Genomic DNA, 18,451 nt, shown 5'->3' with positions numbered 1-18,451 from the left:
TTGAACATGCATTCCGGGAATTCTGGCCACTTATAAAAGTGGCACTGTCGAGCCAAAACGTCCCCAAAAAAGTGTGGACATCATACATGTACCATATCACCAAACAGCTCACTTTTAAACTTGGAATTTCATAGCTTACTAATGTATGAAAATGAATACTGGCCCTGAACGTTGTGCAACCGGGCAAGAAAGACCATTGAAAGATCAAACACCAAGCACTGAGGATTACCCCACTCATAAAAACAGTGGAAACACTTCCAAAGCGGCGTGAGCATACTGTGCGTATATTGCACTGACTGGCCACTCCATTCATTTTGCATATGCGAACTGGCATGTGAAATGACAATCAATTAATGATTCTAAAACGAACAGGCTTTTTGTGGTATTTAGCCTTTATGTATCCAGCGAAGGTTCAAGATATCTTAGCTACAGTTGAAAACTGGCACATGACATGACCATTCAAACAACGGACCGAGCGGCGCTGTGGAGTTGCCTGGGAGATGACCAAACACCCCCCACGCGCAGTTGTAGCACAATCCAAGCAGTCCCAACTCACCGAAAGACCGCTGAAAGCACTATCATGAGAGTCTGGACAGGAGGAGAATAAAGACGATACAACTACGCATATTTGAAATAATCGGTGCGCAACAGAACTACGATTTCTAAACACTTACATATTACGCGGGATTATCCTACTTTTGCTGAAAGATTTGGAAGCGGTGAGTGGCGCAATTTTCTAACGACATTCATTGTATGAATACTAACTTGGCAAACAGGATCAACGCACTGTTGAGTGTTTGTAGCTTGCAACGCGATTAATGTATGGTGGATAAGGATACAACAATCGTCTGCTTATGGTACCAAATATTATATTAAGAAAAATCACAATGAGGGAGCAAAATGCTTGTCTTTAACGTATAGTACATAGTTTTGTACCATTTAGCGATTGAAAGTTGATGTTTATAGGAATTGAAACTGTACAGGACCTACACTCTAGATTTAAATGTGCGTTTTTTTACTTTGTAGTCTCATATTCGAAGGACTTCGGCTGTTTAATGCCCGACTACTTTGAAGATAGCCTACTTATCTGTTAAACAGAGATTTCATTTTGCTTTAGCAATAATCTTTAACTGCGCATGGCTTTACTGCTGGAGCACATATTATATGCGTTTTTTGTAACATTGTATCCCAAACAAATGTAAAAACATTTCAGCGTTCGTTTGACTTATGTCACTTTACATTAGAAGTCATTTAAAACAGATTTGTATACAGTTTACTCCGCAGCAAGAGTGTTTTAAATTTTTTCTTCAATGCAAACAATCTGCATCTCAAGTATCACTTCTTACTATATAGTGCACCAGTTTTTCTATCTCTGGTCAAGTAGTACTCTATAAAAGGAATAGACTGCCGTTTTGAATGTAGTCAGTCCCTCTGACAAGCAGCCAAGCCTCCAACTGTAAAGAACAGTATTTAATTAGCCACCACTTTGTGCTTGTTTTCCCAGAGGGGCACCTCTTATGAATGTCCTCCTCAATCAATCAATTATCTCCCAGCTAGTGTAGTTAAAGTCAGTTGACCCCTGTCCTCCACGCTCTGAAATGGCTACAAATGTAGATTTTCTACACTTGCAGATAATTTAAGGCCCGCGTTTCTAATAAAGTTGTGCATTAACACACTTTTATGTCCACATCTTTAATGAAGCTGTGCATTTACGCACTCATCTCAGCAGGACAAATGACAGCTCCGAGGCCTCTGTCTCACGCTGCTTACAGAGTACGGTAGCCCAGGATATCCCCCTCCCCAGGCTTAACCAACCCCACAGGAGAGAAACAGGGTAACAGATGGTCCTGGTGGTTTACTGTGACTGTGTCTGTACGTTCTGTCATCCTAGCCACGCGCTAAACAAGGCTGCATGCCCAGATACGGGGAGAGAGGGGGGAATCAGGTTAGGGAATCAGGGGAGGAGGGGGGGAGAGAGTAGACCTGCCATATATAATTAGCCGGTGCCGGAGGTGAAGGGGTAATTAGGGGGGCTTAACATGCCATGTGTGTATGTTATGGCTGGCTGGGTCTCTCAGAGGTCCCTTTCCAAGAAAATCTTTAATTATTACATTGATGACATTCTCATGTTCATTTCTCTTCATGGTCTTTCAATTGGTTTCCTTTTTGTCGTGTAATTTGAGAGAAAAATGACTCCGTTATGGCTGTAAATTGATTAGACCAGCCTAAAGAAAACAGGGGCGTTACCAAACTCGGGCTTTAGCCATGGATGATACTGGCTCAGCTGTAGTCTTTAGCGCTATTTGGATGGTGTTAATTAAGCCGCCATTGAACGAACCATCCTCCTGTCAGCCCCTGGTCTTCGACCTGAGCCCAGACGGTTGTGAAACTCTGGCAACCACTCAGCTGAACGACCCACAGCTCTGACGTGTATGTAGGTGGTGTCATATGAAGGGGAGATGGTCAGGCGAGGCCAAGTGGGGACAGAGACAGTCACTGGGTTCAAGGGCCCGCAGCTGTCCAAGCAGGCCAGGGTGGCTGCCATGTGACACAGATTAGCTCATGTCGATAGGGTACCTGGAAGGAGGAAGGTAAAATGGCGTCTCTGGTAGCGCATTGGCAGTTCATGCATAATCAATAGGTTATTTGTCATTAAAACAAGCTATTAATGTCCAAACTCGACCCCGGTCTGAAGTGTTCCGCACTGCCTTGACGCTGCTTCTCTGTCCCAGGACTTGCCGATCAGCCGGAGACAGACGAGCGGTCCCTGTCTAATTGCTATGGACCCTGCGGCAGCGAGGAGTCACAGCCTCAGGTCTTCGTAGTGTACACTGACCCATCATATCCAACCGGCGAGGGCCGGGCCGAGGTTGATCAACCTAGACCGGGGATGATCAATTCCCACATGAACGGAGGACCGGGATATGGTAAAGAGGAGCCCACGGAGCCTGGGAGCGGAGCCTCGCTGCAGCTCAGGGAGAGGGCTGTGGACTGCCCCCTGGAGGGCAAGGGGATGGGCAAAGGGAGCAGTCTGGTGCAGGGTTCCCGCTGCAGCGCCCAGATGGAGAGGATTCAGCAGTACCAGGAGGAGCTGAGGAGGAAGAGGGAAGAAGAGGCCAGCAAAGGGAAGCACGAGCTCAATGTCAACGCCTCGCTACGCCTCAAGAAGCTGGCCCAGAACCAGTCCAAGACGGGTATCGACAACCCCATATTCGAAACACCCGAGGTGGGCGAGGAGGCCAAAGATGGGTGTCCTCCGTCTGGGGGAGGCGCGGCTACGGGTGAGCAGGGTTGGGGAGGAATGGTGGTGGGGGGGGGGGGGGGGGGGGGGGGTTTAGGAGAGTTGGGAACTTTTATTCTGTTGAACAAAGGAGTTAGAACAATGGGTGAAGAGGATGTTGAACAGGGGGCATTAATGGAGGAGGGGCAGTTCAGAAGAGAATGTCACTGGAAAGGCTCCCTCCATTTAGTCACATAGAAGTCACTCTGGTCACTGGTAAATGGGATAGGCACATTTGGAGCGAAACGCTTTTGTTTGGAGGCTTTCCCATTCTTGTGTTGCGGCTGTGTTAGTGAACACTTCTGGGTGTAGAACCTAAGTCTGACGAAAGTGCCACCTCATAAAATCTCCCCCTAAATCTGCAGTCCATTAAAGTAAATGTTTCTATCTTCTTCCAAACCAAACGCATATTCCCATTCAGAATTGTATTTTCCCTACATACCAAAACGAACCTGTTCCCCAAACCCCTAAATTTTACACTGAATCTAAACCCTAAGAAAACCCAGTTGGGACTTTTAGCTTAAACCTAACCTCTGAGCAACATTTAGTTTACCTCATGGGGAATCTCAGAAATGTCCCCACACGTGATCTTTGTTTCCTTATCCTTGCAGATATTTATGGTCCCAAGAACTATACCTATATCTGTGTACACACACACACGCTCTGTTCGTCATGGTCTAATTTTTTTATCACTATCCAATCAATCTTATCATTAATCGACATACCTGGTCACTTAAACAGACCACCTGCTGTTTCTGGACCCTGATGCCGTCAGTGGGCTCTCAGTAACCATATGTACACGCTATGTTCATGCCAAATCCTTCTGGCTACGGCAGAGATCCATTTGTTGTGCAACCCAAATAGGAATTGGCACCTGAATTGACTTTGGCGTGGCAATAACCCATTAGTGGTACAGTTTTCACTTCACCAGACTCTGTTCGATCGAGCCAGTTCTTTCTTGTGGTAGAGGGGATTGAAACCATTTCTTCCTGAAAATACAAGGAGGACAGATTTGCCGATTTTCCCAATTCCCATTAACGGCTGTCTGGATCTTCTGGGTTGCATGGCGAGTCCCCAGGTTTTAAAGATGTCTCACTGGCGCTACTGGGCAGTCACTCAGAGATAGGGATGTGGGTATTGGGGTGACTGAACCTCCCTCTCCCCTCAGAGCTGGACGAGCTGCTGGAGGCCTTGCGGCTGGTGCAGTGCTGCCTGGAGGATGCCCAGTCACAGGCCGACGTGGCCCTAGTGCTCGGCCTGCTGCACCGGGAGGACTTCCAGAACGCCTTTGTGGTCCACGGCGCTGTGACCCAGCAGTTACGGACACACGACAGCCCGTCTTCGCCCGTCACCAACCAGGCAAATGGCCTGTGCCAGGAGGTATGGTAAAACCAAACACCATCCACACTGTGATGCTGATTGATCAAGAAATGAAATTAATCTTTTTTTCCTCCCAGAAAGAGGGAGCAAGGGAGAAAGATGAAGGAAACGACGATTGTGTAATTAGCCTGTAGAAGGTAGAGCCGGACCGCACTGAAGAGAAGTGAAGATGATGATAACTTGAAAGAGGGTAGGATAAGAGGGGGGAGGACAGAGAATGAGACAGGGACAAATGTGCTGACAAGTGTATCCTTGGAAACAGTGCTGGCCCTAGCCTTTTGGAGACCCATGGGCAAAAATTTATTTGGGGGTCCCCTCTCCCCTAGAGGTCTGGGGCTCACTAGCAGTCTGGGGCGTTCCGGGGCCCTAAGAGGTCGCTTATGCCTAGGCCCGGCCCTGCTTGGAACTGACCTTTGTGTGTTGGAACTGGGTTCCCTATCTCACTTGTCGTCTACAACCTACAAGACATCACCATTAAATGGATGCTTGCTCAATGTTTCCGTAGACTTTCGTTTATTCCACTAACATTTTATTTTCAATTCTGTCCGATTCAATCCTGCCAAAGTAACTACTGCTTTTCCCGGGGTCCACCCAGAACACATAGCAAAACAGCCCCACCCCCTCCGTTGTGCTATGAGCGCTTTTATCAATCGTTTAAAGGTCATATTTTTGCTTGTTTAAGTAATTGAGAACAGAAGGTAATTCCATGTGATCAATACTGTGCATTGCAGGGAGTCTTAGAGCGTTTTTACACTACAATAGTTTTTTAGATGAACAAGGCTTCGTTGATTTGCATCGTAGATATGTTTTTATTTTTTTATAGCGTGAAAATGACAGTTGTTGCACGTTACCTTCCGAGGTAACGTGGGACACTTCCGAAAGGGACTTCCTGTGGTTTCTGAGATTTAAAGACGGCGTCTCACTCGATGTGTATTGAAGTTGAATGAGCAGTGATGTAGGAGGTCTGATTTTGAAGTCTTTTCTTGGGCACCTCAGAAAGTTTACTATCTCCAGCAACAGCACTGACGGAGAATGCCATTTTAGTTAGCAAGTAAACAACATTTTATATTGGTTTATATGCTGTCCGGTTCAGTGGTCAGGTATCTGACGGAGAAAGACTTTCTTGTTTTTGGTATGAATGCAGAATTGCATTCTAAAGACTGCTTACTGTTTGTTTTAAACTAGCAAAAGCTGTAGCTGAGATGGGAAAAAAGCCTGAATAACTAATACCACTGATATTTGTGTGAAAAACTCAGTGGTTAAAAATACTATTTTAATAATCCATATTTTTCAAAATGCATGTAGTATTAAACAAATGAATTAAAATGGTATCAAACATTTTACCTGACTTAAGGAAAGTAGAAAAACTGCATTATTACCACCAATGTTTTATGCGTCAGCGCCACTACACGTGTTTTATTGCCATCAGGACCATGTCAAAGTGATGTTCTACCTGCCGCACTAAAAGCAATTTCCCAAGATGGAATCAACATGGGCGTCAGCCGCGGAGGATCAAACGCCACTGTGAGACGCAAAGCAACTAAGACAGTGTAGCAGCTTTCATTAGTTTCAAGGGGAAGCTTTCCCTGAATGGCTGAAAGATAACGGCAATACCTAATACCAATGACTGCAGTGTAGCAGATCCGAGACTTTCCCTTTAAACACTTATGTATTGGTCTAAGGTCTGTAATAGAGTCAGTCATGCTGCAGCCCTGTCTGTGATAGAGGCCATCCACATACTGCATTCGACACAAAGGAATATCATAAAGCACTTGTCGGTACTGCGCAATCATTGTGACGTCTTTCAGCCCGAATTCAAATAGTATTTGCTTTTCTTTCAAGTCATTTAGCTGCGCTTGATAAGCTCTCCTGGTGCATTGGTACCAATGAATTGATCCCAAACGTGTAAACTTTTTGTTCGTTTGGCTCTCTGTAGTGGGCTCAATGTGTTAGCTGTAGGAAGCCAGTGAAAATAAAGTCACAGGATGATAAAGGCTTTGTTTAGAGTGCGCTGTGTTCAGCACATCAGTACCATTGCTCTTTGGATGTTTTGATGACATTAAGAATTTGTAGGCTAAAATTATGTACCTTGGTCAGTGTAATTATGATCTTTTTCTCACACACACACCAAGGCTATGCGTTCAGTAAAAACACCAAGAGCAGCAGGCAAAGCGCCAGAAGATACTTAGCTCTGTGATAATAGTTTGAGCCGTGGACAGTGTGTCTTATCTAAGTGGCTGGTGCCGTGGCCCTCCCTGATTGGCCTTCAGGGCACACTAATCTCCCAGCTGCCCCTGGGCCTGGCAGGAAGTGACCATGATCTGAACTGCCGCGGCCAGAAAAAGAAACCCCAGCAGCTTACAGGCTAGAGGGACAGGGGCTGGAGGGAAGAGGGGGAGACAGGGAAAGTGCGTCACCTTGTTGCAAAGCGCCTCGATTAGTGTTAAAGATTAGCTAAGCTAGAGCTACAGAGAAGCATAGAGGAAAGTGGGGGCTGGGGGCTGTGGGGTGTTAGGGTTAGGGTTAGAAAGAAGGGATTCTCTTTTGGAAATGTAATGTTTTGTGCTATGATGGAGGAATTAGTGTGCTTTGATGGTTATCTGTGTTGTGTCGAGGCGTACTTTAAAAACACTTGTATGACCAACTCCTCTGGCTTTTAGTGATTTCATGTAAGGAGCTTAATTCACTGTCTGTATTCACTGGAGGTGAATAGAGCAGAATAATGAGGTCTTAATGAGTCCCTATGGCAGCCACTCTGGTCAGGGTCCTGGGACAGGGTTGCAAAACACTGACTTCCCTGGCTGGAATGTGAAACCCCACTGTGACTGATTAGAGACCAGCCAGCTATACAGTCGTGTGCGTGTGTGTGCGTGTGTGCGTGTGTGTGCGTGCGTGTGCATGCGTGTGCGTGCGTGTGTGTGCGCGTACGTGCGTGCGCGCCTGTCTGTTTATATCTGGGTGTCCATGTCTGTGCGAAGGGTTATATTTGCTCATCTTAACATGACCTAAATGTAAGAACAACATTTTTGGAGAACAATTGCTCTACTGCTCTTGCCTTTCTATTATGAGAGCACTTTTAATAACACGAGCCTCGGTTATGAAGCATAGACTGTGTCAGGAACAACGGATGGACAATCAGTTTTAACAGTATACTGAGAAGCCGTTTCCGGGGTGATTCTTTGGCTCACAATGAGTAATTGTTCCCAAATATATATATATATATATGATTCAGCTGGGATGTTGATTCACACAGAGCCTCAAGGAGGATTATTCCAGATGACTGTGTCCTTGCGGGTTCCTCTCTGGTCACGGACACTTTGGACTGCATGAGCATTCCAGTTAACCAGTCCTGCTTACTTAGTCGTACTTATAGAATTTACCTTAACATGACCCCTCACGTACTCCATCGCTCCTCTCTCTCACCTCCTTCTCTTTGACCGCACACCCTTCCCCCGCCACTCCCGGCTCAAGGTACAACGGATCCTGAAGTCCAATGAACAGAAGGACGCCGTCGAGCTCAGGAACCTGCTCACCACCCCCCATCTTCAGGTAAAAGACCAGGACACACCGGGCTTAACCTTTCATCTTCCAACAATGTTAACAGCAGCAGAATTAGCCCAGGGGTTCCATGGAGGGCAGTCTGCGATCAGCCATCAATGTTTTTTAGGCTTAGAGATTTGGTCATCGCGCGCGATTTGCCTTGCATCTTTGCGCTTTGGCGACTCTTTGTGGGGGTTTGCCAGCACGTTAACTTAATCGTTGTTGCTGGGATAGTGCGGTCCTCCAGTGTGTGGGGGTAGAGATTTGGGTGTGCATTTCCTGGTTGAGCGAGCAGTGCGACAAGCAGTGTTTCGGAAGAGCGATGTTGATTTTGACTGTCCTGAAAGCACTGATTGAGCGGGGCCTTAATCACAAATGAAACGTCACAAACGTTAGGGAGAAACATTTTGAAAGAAAGTTTATGTATCAAACTCTATGGATGAACGTCTCGTAATCTTTAAATGTTTTTTTTCAGCCAACCGTATCATGGACAAATGCTCTGATTGGCGGACTTCCCTCGTTGTCCGGCCCCGATGGCCTAGCCACGCGTTGAGCGCGTGTATCCAGCGGTCACTTAGAATGGATGTAACACCACTGTCCTTAACATGAATGACCTCAGGGCCATGTGCCAGCCTGGTTTTGGCACTGCTGACACAATGTGCTCTGTTAAAAGCAGCCAGCCGTTCTGCTCCATCATGCCGTTCTGGGATTAGATGTGTCATAGGTGGTGAGGGGGAGGGATGGGAGATGGAGAGACGTCATGTTCTACGATATCAAACCGTTAATGCCGGTAGGCTGGTTAGGTCATTAGTCTTGTGAACAAAGTGAGCGTACAACGATTCAAACACCTGGGTTTCTGAGCCACTGTTCAAATTGTTTGGACCAATGGGAAGTTCTGGCTGGGAACTGAATCTGTGCACGAGCCCCAACAGAGGCGGGGTCCCCACAGATCAACTGGAAGTCAGTTAACTCACTAGATGTATAAATCTGAAGCATCAGTGGACTGCGTTCTGTGAACTTTTCATGCTGGAACGGGCCAGCATTGCCCAGTAGCTCGTGCTTGGCTCGGCCCTAATCCTTTACTAGGAAATGACAATGGCTCGGCCAGCTTGGTTTTGTTTTGAACATGTTTGACCTCTCTCTTTGTGAAGGAAGAATTGAACACTTAAGCACATATTGGTTTCCGGGTCACAGAGGAGAGTAGACAGACCATAAGAATTTAGGACGTCGTCTTACATCAGAGGATGTCACTACTCCTCAGATCTTGTCCTTAATTGGAACAGTGCAGGTGACCCCCTCTGGGCATTATATAAAATTGACCATTCGACAACCACTCAACGCAACGCCGCACAGAAACTACACGACATACAAGCAGGAGCGGATTATCCCGCCCTCCGTTTACAATGGGAAACTCCTATATAAATATAGATATATAGAGTTGGAGATATAGTGCTTGAACCCAGTTCAGACCACCCTCTGTAGTGAATGGCAACAGCTAGGCACACAAAATGCTATCCTTCTTTCTCTTCTTAGTCTCCATTTACCTTCTTTCTGACCTGGCAGGCTTCCGTACTTGCTGGGAAATGCCCACGTCGGGGGGGGGGGGGGGGGGGGTTTCGATTGATTGATGGAGGTGAATCCTGCCTCCTAAATGCGGGGCAGATACAGACTGTGTGTACGGTGGATGTCTACCCAGCCCTCCTGTCTGCCTTCAAGGTTCTCTCTGCTGGGGGATAGAGACACTCATTTGGCTTGACGGTTATTAATTGCAGAGTGTAGAGCACCTGTCACCTTAAATGAAGTGAGGGAGTAATCTTCGTGTTCTGGTTGGCTTAGAGGTGGAATCTGCTGACGGCTTGTGTTAAGGAAGGGGGGGAGTGAGGTAGGGTGGGCTTTGGGTAGCAGGTGCTTGTGTAAGCATCAGGGACGGAAGCCGTTTCCCACCCCTAGTGGTTTAGAATAGCTGGTGAGTATGAAACCGTCTGTTTTTGCCTGTTGTGAGTCAAGTTCAAGAAGCTCCAGCTCGCCCTTCACTACGACCAGCGCGTCAATAAAAACGAAATGTCCCCCGCGTTTCCCGGGTCCCCAAACACGCCTCCTCACGCGTGTGTTGTTACCCTCAGGCTCTGATCCAGGTCCACGACGGCGTGGCGGAGCTGGAGCTGGAGACGGACTCAGAGGAGAGGTTATCTCAGTACATGGGAGAGACCGTCAAACTGGTGCGGCTGGAGAAGACCGGAGACATGCCTCTGGTGGGTTCCTGTGTCACACCTCATCAATGGGTTGATTTAAAAATAAGAACCGTTTACTGTTGTTGATTAAGGCACCATAACTTCTGTAGGAGGGCTCCAGGGCTGCTTCCATCCTGTGATGTTTGTTGTTTGGGGTACTAGGACAGTAAAATTAAGAATGTCACTGCAAATGGACCATTAAAGGAAGGAATATTTTATAATGCATGTCCCAGATGTGGACTTGTCTACTTCTTGTAGTTCATTTCGGGTACATCTATGATCAGTCTGTCATTGGTCTGAGTGGTATTTTTCTCGTCTGCGTTGTTTCCAGGGCGCCACGGTTCGCAACGAGATGGACAGCGTGGTGGTCAGCCGTGTGGTGAAGGGCGGGACAGCCGAGCGGAGCGGTCTCCTGGCCGAGGGAGATGAGATCCTGGAGATCAACGGCGTGCCAGTCCGTGGGAAGAATGTCAATGAGGTCCACAACCTGCTGGTGAGGAATGGGTTTTCTGGTCAGCATGGTCACCCCTGTATGTCAGTCATGTGTCATTGACTAATTTCAGGACGTCACATTGATGACGTGGTCTTATGGGTAATATTACTCAGTAATTACATGATTAATAAACCACAGCCAAGAACTCTTCTTGGATACAGCCCTTCAACGTGATATATTGGCCGTATTCCACAAACCCCAGAGACGCCTATGATTATAGATTAAGTTGATTCCCTGTGAGTAGAAAGCCAATTATCAACGCAATTAGAACATCGTCATTCAGAACGTTAAAAAAAAAAATTCTATACAGCTCTGCCCCTATTTTTACTGAAGAAACTCTTAAACTGGAATGTGATATTTCGTGTACAGTCATGTGAAAAAGTAAGCACACAACCTGGAGTATTCTACATATTTGGACAGATTGATACCTGAGCTAAACCCCAGCCACATTCATTGATAAAGGTAACCCACAAAAAAACATTCAACTGAAATCATTGATGTGGTTAAAATGTACAGATAGGACATTTCTTTCTGTGGAAACATTTGTACACTCCTACCTTTAAAATCACATCAAATGGCTGATATAAAAATCAGGTGCACCAAACCATGCAAAGATTAGACACTTAGTCTGGATTGGTTTTAACCATATGGGTGCGCATTAACGCCTCATGCCAAGATCAAAAGACCTTTAAGAGAAGATGATTGATCCCCTTGAGTCTGGGAGGGATTACAAAGCCTTTTCCAAACAATATGAAGCGCATAATTCCGCTGTTCAATGGAATATTTACGTGTGGTGACATTTTCCAGACGACTGGCAATCTACATAGGACAGGTTGTCCCACCATATTCACTCTATGAGCTAACTGAAATATGTCCCTAGATGTCTCTAAGAACCCTTCTTGTTGTCCTCTCTCCTCAGAGGGACATGCACGGCATTCTGACCTTCCTCCTTATCCCCAGCTCTCAGAACAAAACCCCCTCTCACAGACAGACTGTGGTAAGACACCTTGAGCATGTGTGTCTGTGTACCTGTCTGTATGTTCATGCACCAGGTGGATTATTTCCATCCCATCCAATTGCTAAACTCAAAGAAAGGAAGGTGGTTGTGATGATGATGATATCATTTGAAATAATGATGATGATGATGATGTCACCCGTGTCTTCAGATGCACGTGAGGTCCTACTTTAATTACGACCCGTCTGATGACCCGTACCTGCCGTGCAGGGAGCTGGGTTTGTCCTTCCAGAAGGGGGACATCCTCCACATCATCAGTCAGGATGACCCTAACTGGTGGCAGGCCTACAGGGACGGGGATGAAGACAACCAGCCCTTGGCAGGGCTAGTACCAGGTACCCAAACCTAACCAGCCTAACCCAAACCCCAGCCGGTGACAGGCCAACTGAGGACAACAGGATCCTGGCCAGCCTGGTCCCTGGTGATGGGCTTAACCTCCTCTTGGAGAGTTATAACCTGTGCCAGTCTGTGGAATATTTATCAAGCTACATCAATAGATTCATGGAAATACCGTTTTTCCACAAGTAAATTTTTCTTCCCCACTACCCTTTTTTCAGGGAAAAGCTTCCAGCAGCAGAGGATAGCTTTGAAGAAAACCATTATAGACAGTAATCCTGACGGACCAGGTGAAGGGATTACCCACTCTCTGCACAGTACACAGTCTGGTTGTGTTAACACACACAACCAACACAGACACCATTGGCATATAATTGCTGTGATTATAATCTGATTCAAATGACCATTTAATAATTGTCCACATGTCATTTTATACAGGGAAGCTTTGGTGTGCAAAGAAAAACAAGAAGCAGAGGAAGAAAACCATGTACAACCCCCACAAGAATGTTGGTACGTCTAGTTGTTTCTCAATGTTTATTTTTTTTTGGTCTGATCACAAATCAACCCTTTGGCCCCTTTGGCCTTCTACTGGAGGGCACCGGGTGAAGCTTACACCTGTCAGGTACTTTTTGGTCACCATAGTTCTAGAGGTTGATTAATCCCGGTCAACGTTCCTGTGTAAGTTCTAAGACTTGAGAACCCTGCTAGTTAATGAGCCATGTGTGGTGTTGTTGAGCCGGTAGTGAAGGCCAGATTAGCACAGACCCTGTCCTTCGAGGATAAAAGCACAAGAGCTGAATGTCCTCCTAGCAGGGAGTCACCAGAGTCAGGACGCCTTTTTGATGTATTCAGTAATCATGCCTGGTCAATCTACCTCCAACATTCACCCTGAGCTGAATGTTGTGGGATCTTAAAGTACTCATATACACTCATGTCTAACATGATACATCGAAGGGCAAAATATACAGTATCTCACAAATGTGAGTATACCCCTCACATTTTTGTAAATATTTAAGAATATCTTTTCACTGAAGAAAATGACACTTTGTTACAATGTAAAGTAGTGAGTGTACAGCTTGTATAACAGTGTAAATTTGCTGTCCCCTCAAAATAACTCAACACACAATGTCTAAACCGCTGGCAACAAAAGTGAGTACACCCCTAAGTGAAAATGTCCAAATTGGGCCCAATTAGCCATTTCCCCTCCCCGGTGTCATGTGACTCGTTAGTGTTACAAGGTCTCAGGTGTGAATGGGGAGCACATGTTAAATTTGGTGTCATCGCTCTCACACTCCCTCATACTGGTCACTGGAAGTTCAACATGGCACCTCATGGCAAAGAACTCTCTGAGGATCTGAATAAAAATAATTGTTGCTCTACATACAGATTGGCCTAGGCTATAGAAGATTGCCAAGACCCTGAAACTGAGCTGCAGCACGGTGGCCAAGACCACACAGCGGTTTAACAGGACCGGTTCCACAACTTCCAAAGAAGTTGTGCACGTGCTCAGCGTCAAATAGATGTATGAGTGCTGCCAGCAATGCTGCAGAGGTTGAAGGGGTGGGGGGTCAGCCTGTCAGTGCTCAGACCATACGCCACACATTGCATCAAATTGGTCTGCATGGCTGTTGTCCCAGAAGGAAGCCTTTTCTAAAGATGATGCACAAGAAAGCCCGCAAACAGATTGCTGAAGACAAGCAGACTAAGGACATTGATCACTGGAACCATGTCCTTTGGTCTGACGAGACCAAGATACAATTATTTGGTTCAGATGGTGTCAAGCATGTGTGGCGGCAGCCAGGTGAGGAGTACAAAGACAAGTGTTTCTTGCCTCCAGTCAAGCATGGTGGTGGGAGTGTCATGGTCTGGGGCTGCATGAGTGCTGCTGGCACTGGGGAGCTACAGTTCATTGAGGGAACCATGAATGCCAGCATGTACTGAATCAGAGACTGGGCCGCAGGGCAGTATTCCAACATGATAACGACCCCAAACACATCTCCAAGACGACCACTGCCTTGCTAAAGGAGCTGAGGGTAAAGGTGATGGACTGGCCAAGCATGTGTCCAGACCTAAATCCTATTGAGCATCTGTGGGGCATCCTCAAATGGAAGGTGGAGGAGCGCAAAGTCTCAAACATCCACCAGCTCCGTAATGTTGTCATGGAGGAGTGGAATAGGACTCCAGTGGCAACCTGTGAAGGTTTGGTGAACTCCATGCCGAAGAGGGTTAAGGCAGTGCTGGAACATAATGGTGGCCACACAAAATATTGACGCTTTGGGCCCAATTTGGACATTTTCACTTAGGGGTGTACTCACTTTTGTTGCCAGCGGTTTAGACATTAATGGCGGTGTGTTGAGTTTTTTGAGGGGACAGCACATTTACACTGTTTTACAAGCTGTACACTCACTACTTTACATTGTCGCAAAGTGTCATTTCTTCAGTGTTGTCACATGAACAGATATAATCAAATATTTTAAAAAAAAATGTGAGGGGTGAGAATTATATTATTTTATAATGTCACAAAGATAATGGCCCAGGCCCTGGGATATAAGTTTGTTTCAGACATGTAAAGGATTGGAGAACACATTGGGAATGACTCTAGAACATTCCTTTGTATGGGAGACTGTAACTGCTATCTTCTAGCCAGACACTAACTCAACATCCACACAAAATGACAATGATGAGTTGAAATGGTGGTCACGGCGTACCCTGCACCGTCTGAGGTGGCTGGGCCGTTCTGCCTTGTCTCACTGGGCTCTAGTGACTCCAAGAGGTCACCCCCACTAAACCTTGACCTCTCTTGCTAACTCTTAACCCCCCACGTCAGACAATTTTGCCGATGACATCGTGACCTATGAGGAGATGGCTCTCTACCATCAGCCCGCCCATCGCAAGCGGCCTATCGCCCTGATTGGTCCACCCAACAGCGGGCAGGAAGAGCTGCGCCAGAGGCTGTTGTCCAGCGAACCGGACAGGTTTGCCCGCGCGGTGCCCCGTAAGTTGAGTAATAATGGGAGGGGATTGAGGGGTAGAGGTGAGTCTGGGATGAATACTTCTGTGATGCTTTCATATTGACCTGTATGATATCCTGAATCTTTCTGTAAATTTTTTGTGTTTAGGTAGGGTAATGTATAATTTGCTAAATTGTTTATTATAATACACCAGACCAAAAAAACATGTTGTACATCTTCAGATACCCGATTCTAATATAATATGAATTATCACTCAGACACAACTAGAAGCCCGCGGATTCATGAGAAGAACGGTAGGGAGTACCACTTTGTGAGCCTGCAGACATTTGAAACGGACGTGGCCTCGGGGAAGTTCCTCGAGTCTGGGGAGTACCAGAAGAACCTGTACGGTACCACCAGTGACTCTGTCCGACAGGTCATCAATGCTGGCCTGATCTGTCTGCTGTGTCTGCACACTAAGGTAAGACAAGACGTTTTCATGACAACTGAATGTTTCAGAAGTCAAGCAAGTCATTCTTTGTAAAGGTTGATCAGTCCTCACAACTGCTGCTTTGCCATTTAAGTACAGTACCTGTCAAAGCTTTGGACACACCAATTCATTCAAGGGTATTTCTTTATTTTTACTGTTTTAAACAATGATATAACACACAGAAATATGCAGTAACCAAAAAGGTGTCAAACAGATACATTTGATATTGTAGATTTAATATTGTAGGTAACTACCCTTGGCGACAGCTTTACAGACTCTTGGTATTCTGTCAACCAGCTTCATGAGGTTGTCACATGGAGTGCATTTCAATTTAGACATTTCAAATTGGTTACTTTTTAATGAAATTTCAATTGGGTTGCTGCATTTCAGTTTGGTTACATTTGTAACTTTTTTTGGTCATTTATTAGACAGTTTCCCTGTGAGTCACTCTGGATAAAAAGGTAGCCATGGGGTTATTGGGCCAGTAACCACATTTTTTCTCATGGGTCACTGTTAGTCATGGTTAGGACGGGCTTGTGATATGCACACAAAAAAAACTAGATTTTTTATTGCACTTTACATTTATGTGTGGAAAAGGAAAAGTATAAGCACTTTGTATTACACCTTTGAGGAGCAATTCATGATTTTCTCCTTTTATGTGACAACGAGATGAGGAGTTGTTGTTGTTGTTGGTTATTTGTTCCTCTGACACACCCAGGATTAGCAGTGGGTCTGGTTTACAACTCTTGATCTTTCCTAACTCTTCTCTGTTTTTGCTGATGTCTTCCTTCTGTTAGTCCCTGAGGGTGCTGCGGTCGTCCAACCTGAAGCCCTATGTGATTTTCATCGCTCCTCCTTCTCTGGAGCGATTGCGCACCCTGCTGGCCAAGAATGGAAAAAACCCAAAGGTACAAGTTTTGCATAAATAACAAAAAGGCCTTTATCTGCACCAAATATCATTGATACATTCCTATCCATTTTGAATGTATTTGATTGATATCTCATAATATCAGACTGATAAGATATACATGTGAAATACTGGAATGCCATTATTTGGCACAATGTTATATGCTGTACAGTTTTGCACTGTAGTCAGATGTATATGTTTAAGTCGTTCCTGACTTATGCAACATTTACCATGAATACAGTAATCACAAAACGCAGGAACACTGCCTTTACATTTTAACAGCCCCTTACTTCTGTGGTAAGGGCTGAATCGGTTTTCTGGGGGTTGTCTCTGGACAGTCTCCTTTACCTCCCCTTGGTATAGACATCTCTGATCCCTTTCCTTACATCCTGTGCTCACCTGCATCTAGTTAGAGGAGCTGAAGGAGGTGATCGAAAAGGCCAGGGAGATGGAGCAGGCCTACGGCCACCTGTTCGACGCAGCCATCGTCAACAGCGAGCCAGATGCAGCCTTCCACGAGTTGCTGCGGCTCATTGACAAGCTGGACACAGAGCCTCAATGGGTGCCCTCCTCCTGGCTGTGCTAGGGGTCGGAGGTCAGGTGTGAGGGTTCATCTTATAGGTTGACTCCGAGGAGACTCAGGAAGAGGGGTGTGGCCTGGGTCATGTTCGTCAGGCACCACATGCATGACAAAAATTGAAACAGGAAGGGACTACCTGGACTTGTTCAAATAAGGACCTCTGTTCTCATTTTCCTAATGAACCTCCCCCATAACACAGCTTTGGCGGAATGACCCTTAAAGGAAGGATGGACAATGAGCCATCATTAAACCATCGCAGAGCCTCACTGACAATAAAAAAGAAGGCTCATGCCTTCTCTGCCAGAAATGGTACTTTAAACTGAAAAAGCCTTCTTATGGAAGGTCGACTTGACATTGTTTGCTGGGATGGACACTTTCTTGTATAAGATGTTTGGTCTGTTTGTTTTTGTGAAATGTTCTTTGGGGGTTTTGTTAGCACCATTCCAGGTCCCTGTAGCGTATGCAAAGCCATTTATCTAAAACTGTAGAAAACAAAAATCTTATTTCATTCTACTTTAAATAGTTATTTATTATATTGTAAATATGTATTTTTAGAAGAGAAGGTAAACAAGTATGATTTACCAATACCTCAGACTCCAATGTAATGTATGATAAATGTGAGTGTGCATTGGGTATACAATGCACTGGAACTGTGTCTAAATTGAGAAAATATTGCTGATTTGGAACTACAATATATAACTGACTTCTAAAATGAAAACCTGAAGAGAAAGCTGTTGTATTATATCGTAAAATGGGAAGGTGCTTATCAATGGTAGAATTGTGTTAAGTTGCTGTACTTGCACCTCTCAAATCAAGAATCAATGTTCTCTATTAAAGATGACCTCAGTATTTTTTCATGTATGTAGTTGTTTGCCCACAGACACGAACAGTATAACAATCTAGAGGTTAGCATAATTTCATCAGGCAAACTTTGTTCTTTGGGAATTTGAAGAAACCATCAATTCAGAAGAAGCAGTCTTCAATAAAAATGAACATTGGTGATAAATGTTTTCATAATGGTCAAAGTTATGGTTACAATAATACTGCTGTATTTCATCAAATGTATTATTTTACCCCCATACAGTGTGAACAGCATATTGTATGTATAGACACCAAAACATTTAGTGTTTAAATCAGTTGGTTCCTTGCCCCCATATAATACTGCAGTTTACATTTAGCTCTTTAAGCTGTTTCACACTGGGGTGTGCCCTTTACACATTTACATTGTTGAATTGTTCAAAAGCATTC

The 18,451-nt window shown here is 45.3% G+C and overlaps 1 protein-coding gene across 3 annotated transcripts; it reads left to right on the top strand.

The window, feature by feature from the left end:
• Window positions 1-226: 226 nt before the first annotated feature.
• mpp5b (membrane protein, palmitoylated 5b (MAGUK p55 subfamily member 5)) lies at window positions 227-18,209 on the top strand. Of its 3 annotated transcripts, none has more exons than XM_010882524.4 (14): window positions 227-719; window positions 2,733-3,281; window positions 4,449-4,660; window positions 8,132-8,209; window positions 10,324-10,452; window positions 10,763-10,924; window positions 11,844-11,921; window positions 12,091-12,274; window positions 12,497-12,565; window positions 12,714-12,785; window positions 15,103-15,270; window positions 15,505-15,707; window positions 16,514-16,624; window positions 17,033-18,209. In XM_010882524.4, exons 2-14 carry the CDS (start codon window positions 2,891-2,893, stop codon window positions 17,207-17,209), a joined length of 2,034 nt encoding a protein of 677 aa, XP_010880826.1. In that variant the 5' UTR covers window positions 227-719; window positions 2,733-2,890; the 3' UTR covers window positions 17,210-18,209. The 3 variants fall into 3 exon arrangements, with proteins under 3 accessions (XP_010880826.1, XP_010880829.1, XP_010880828.1); XM_010882526.4 differs by lacking the exon at window positions 227-719 and adding an exon at window positions 773-857; XM_010882527.4 differs by lacking the exon at window positions 8,132-8,209.
• Window positions 18,210-18,451: the final 242 nt, after the last annotated feature.

Source organism: Esox lucius, chromosome 18 (genome assembly GCF_011004845.1).
Source record: "Esox lucius isolate fEsoLuc1 chromosome 18, fEsoLuc1.pri, whole genome shotgun sequence".
NCBI classification, from domain to species: Eukaryota; Metazoa; Chordata; class Actinopteri; order Esociformes; family Esocidae; genus Esox; species Esox lucius.
Note: the sequence above shows the minus strand (reverse complement) of the source record. Positions and strands in the feature narration are given on the sequence as shown.

Excerpts from the sequence above, each read along its gene's own strand:
- mpp5b (XM_010882524.4), top strand. The coding sequence starts at position 2,891 with ATGATCAATTCCCACATGAACGGAGGACCGGGATATGGTAAAGAGGAG. Across the intron at positions 8,210-10,323 it reads TCACCACCCCCCATCTTCAG|GCTCTGATCCAGGTCCACGA; the intron begins GTAAAAGACCAG and ends TGTTACCCTCAG. Across the intron at positions 10,925-11,843 it reads ATGAGGTCCACAACCTGCTG|AGGGACATGCACGGCATTCT; the intron begins GTGAGGAATGGG and ends CTCTCTCCTCAG.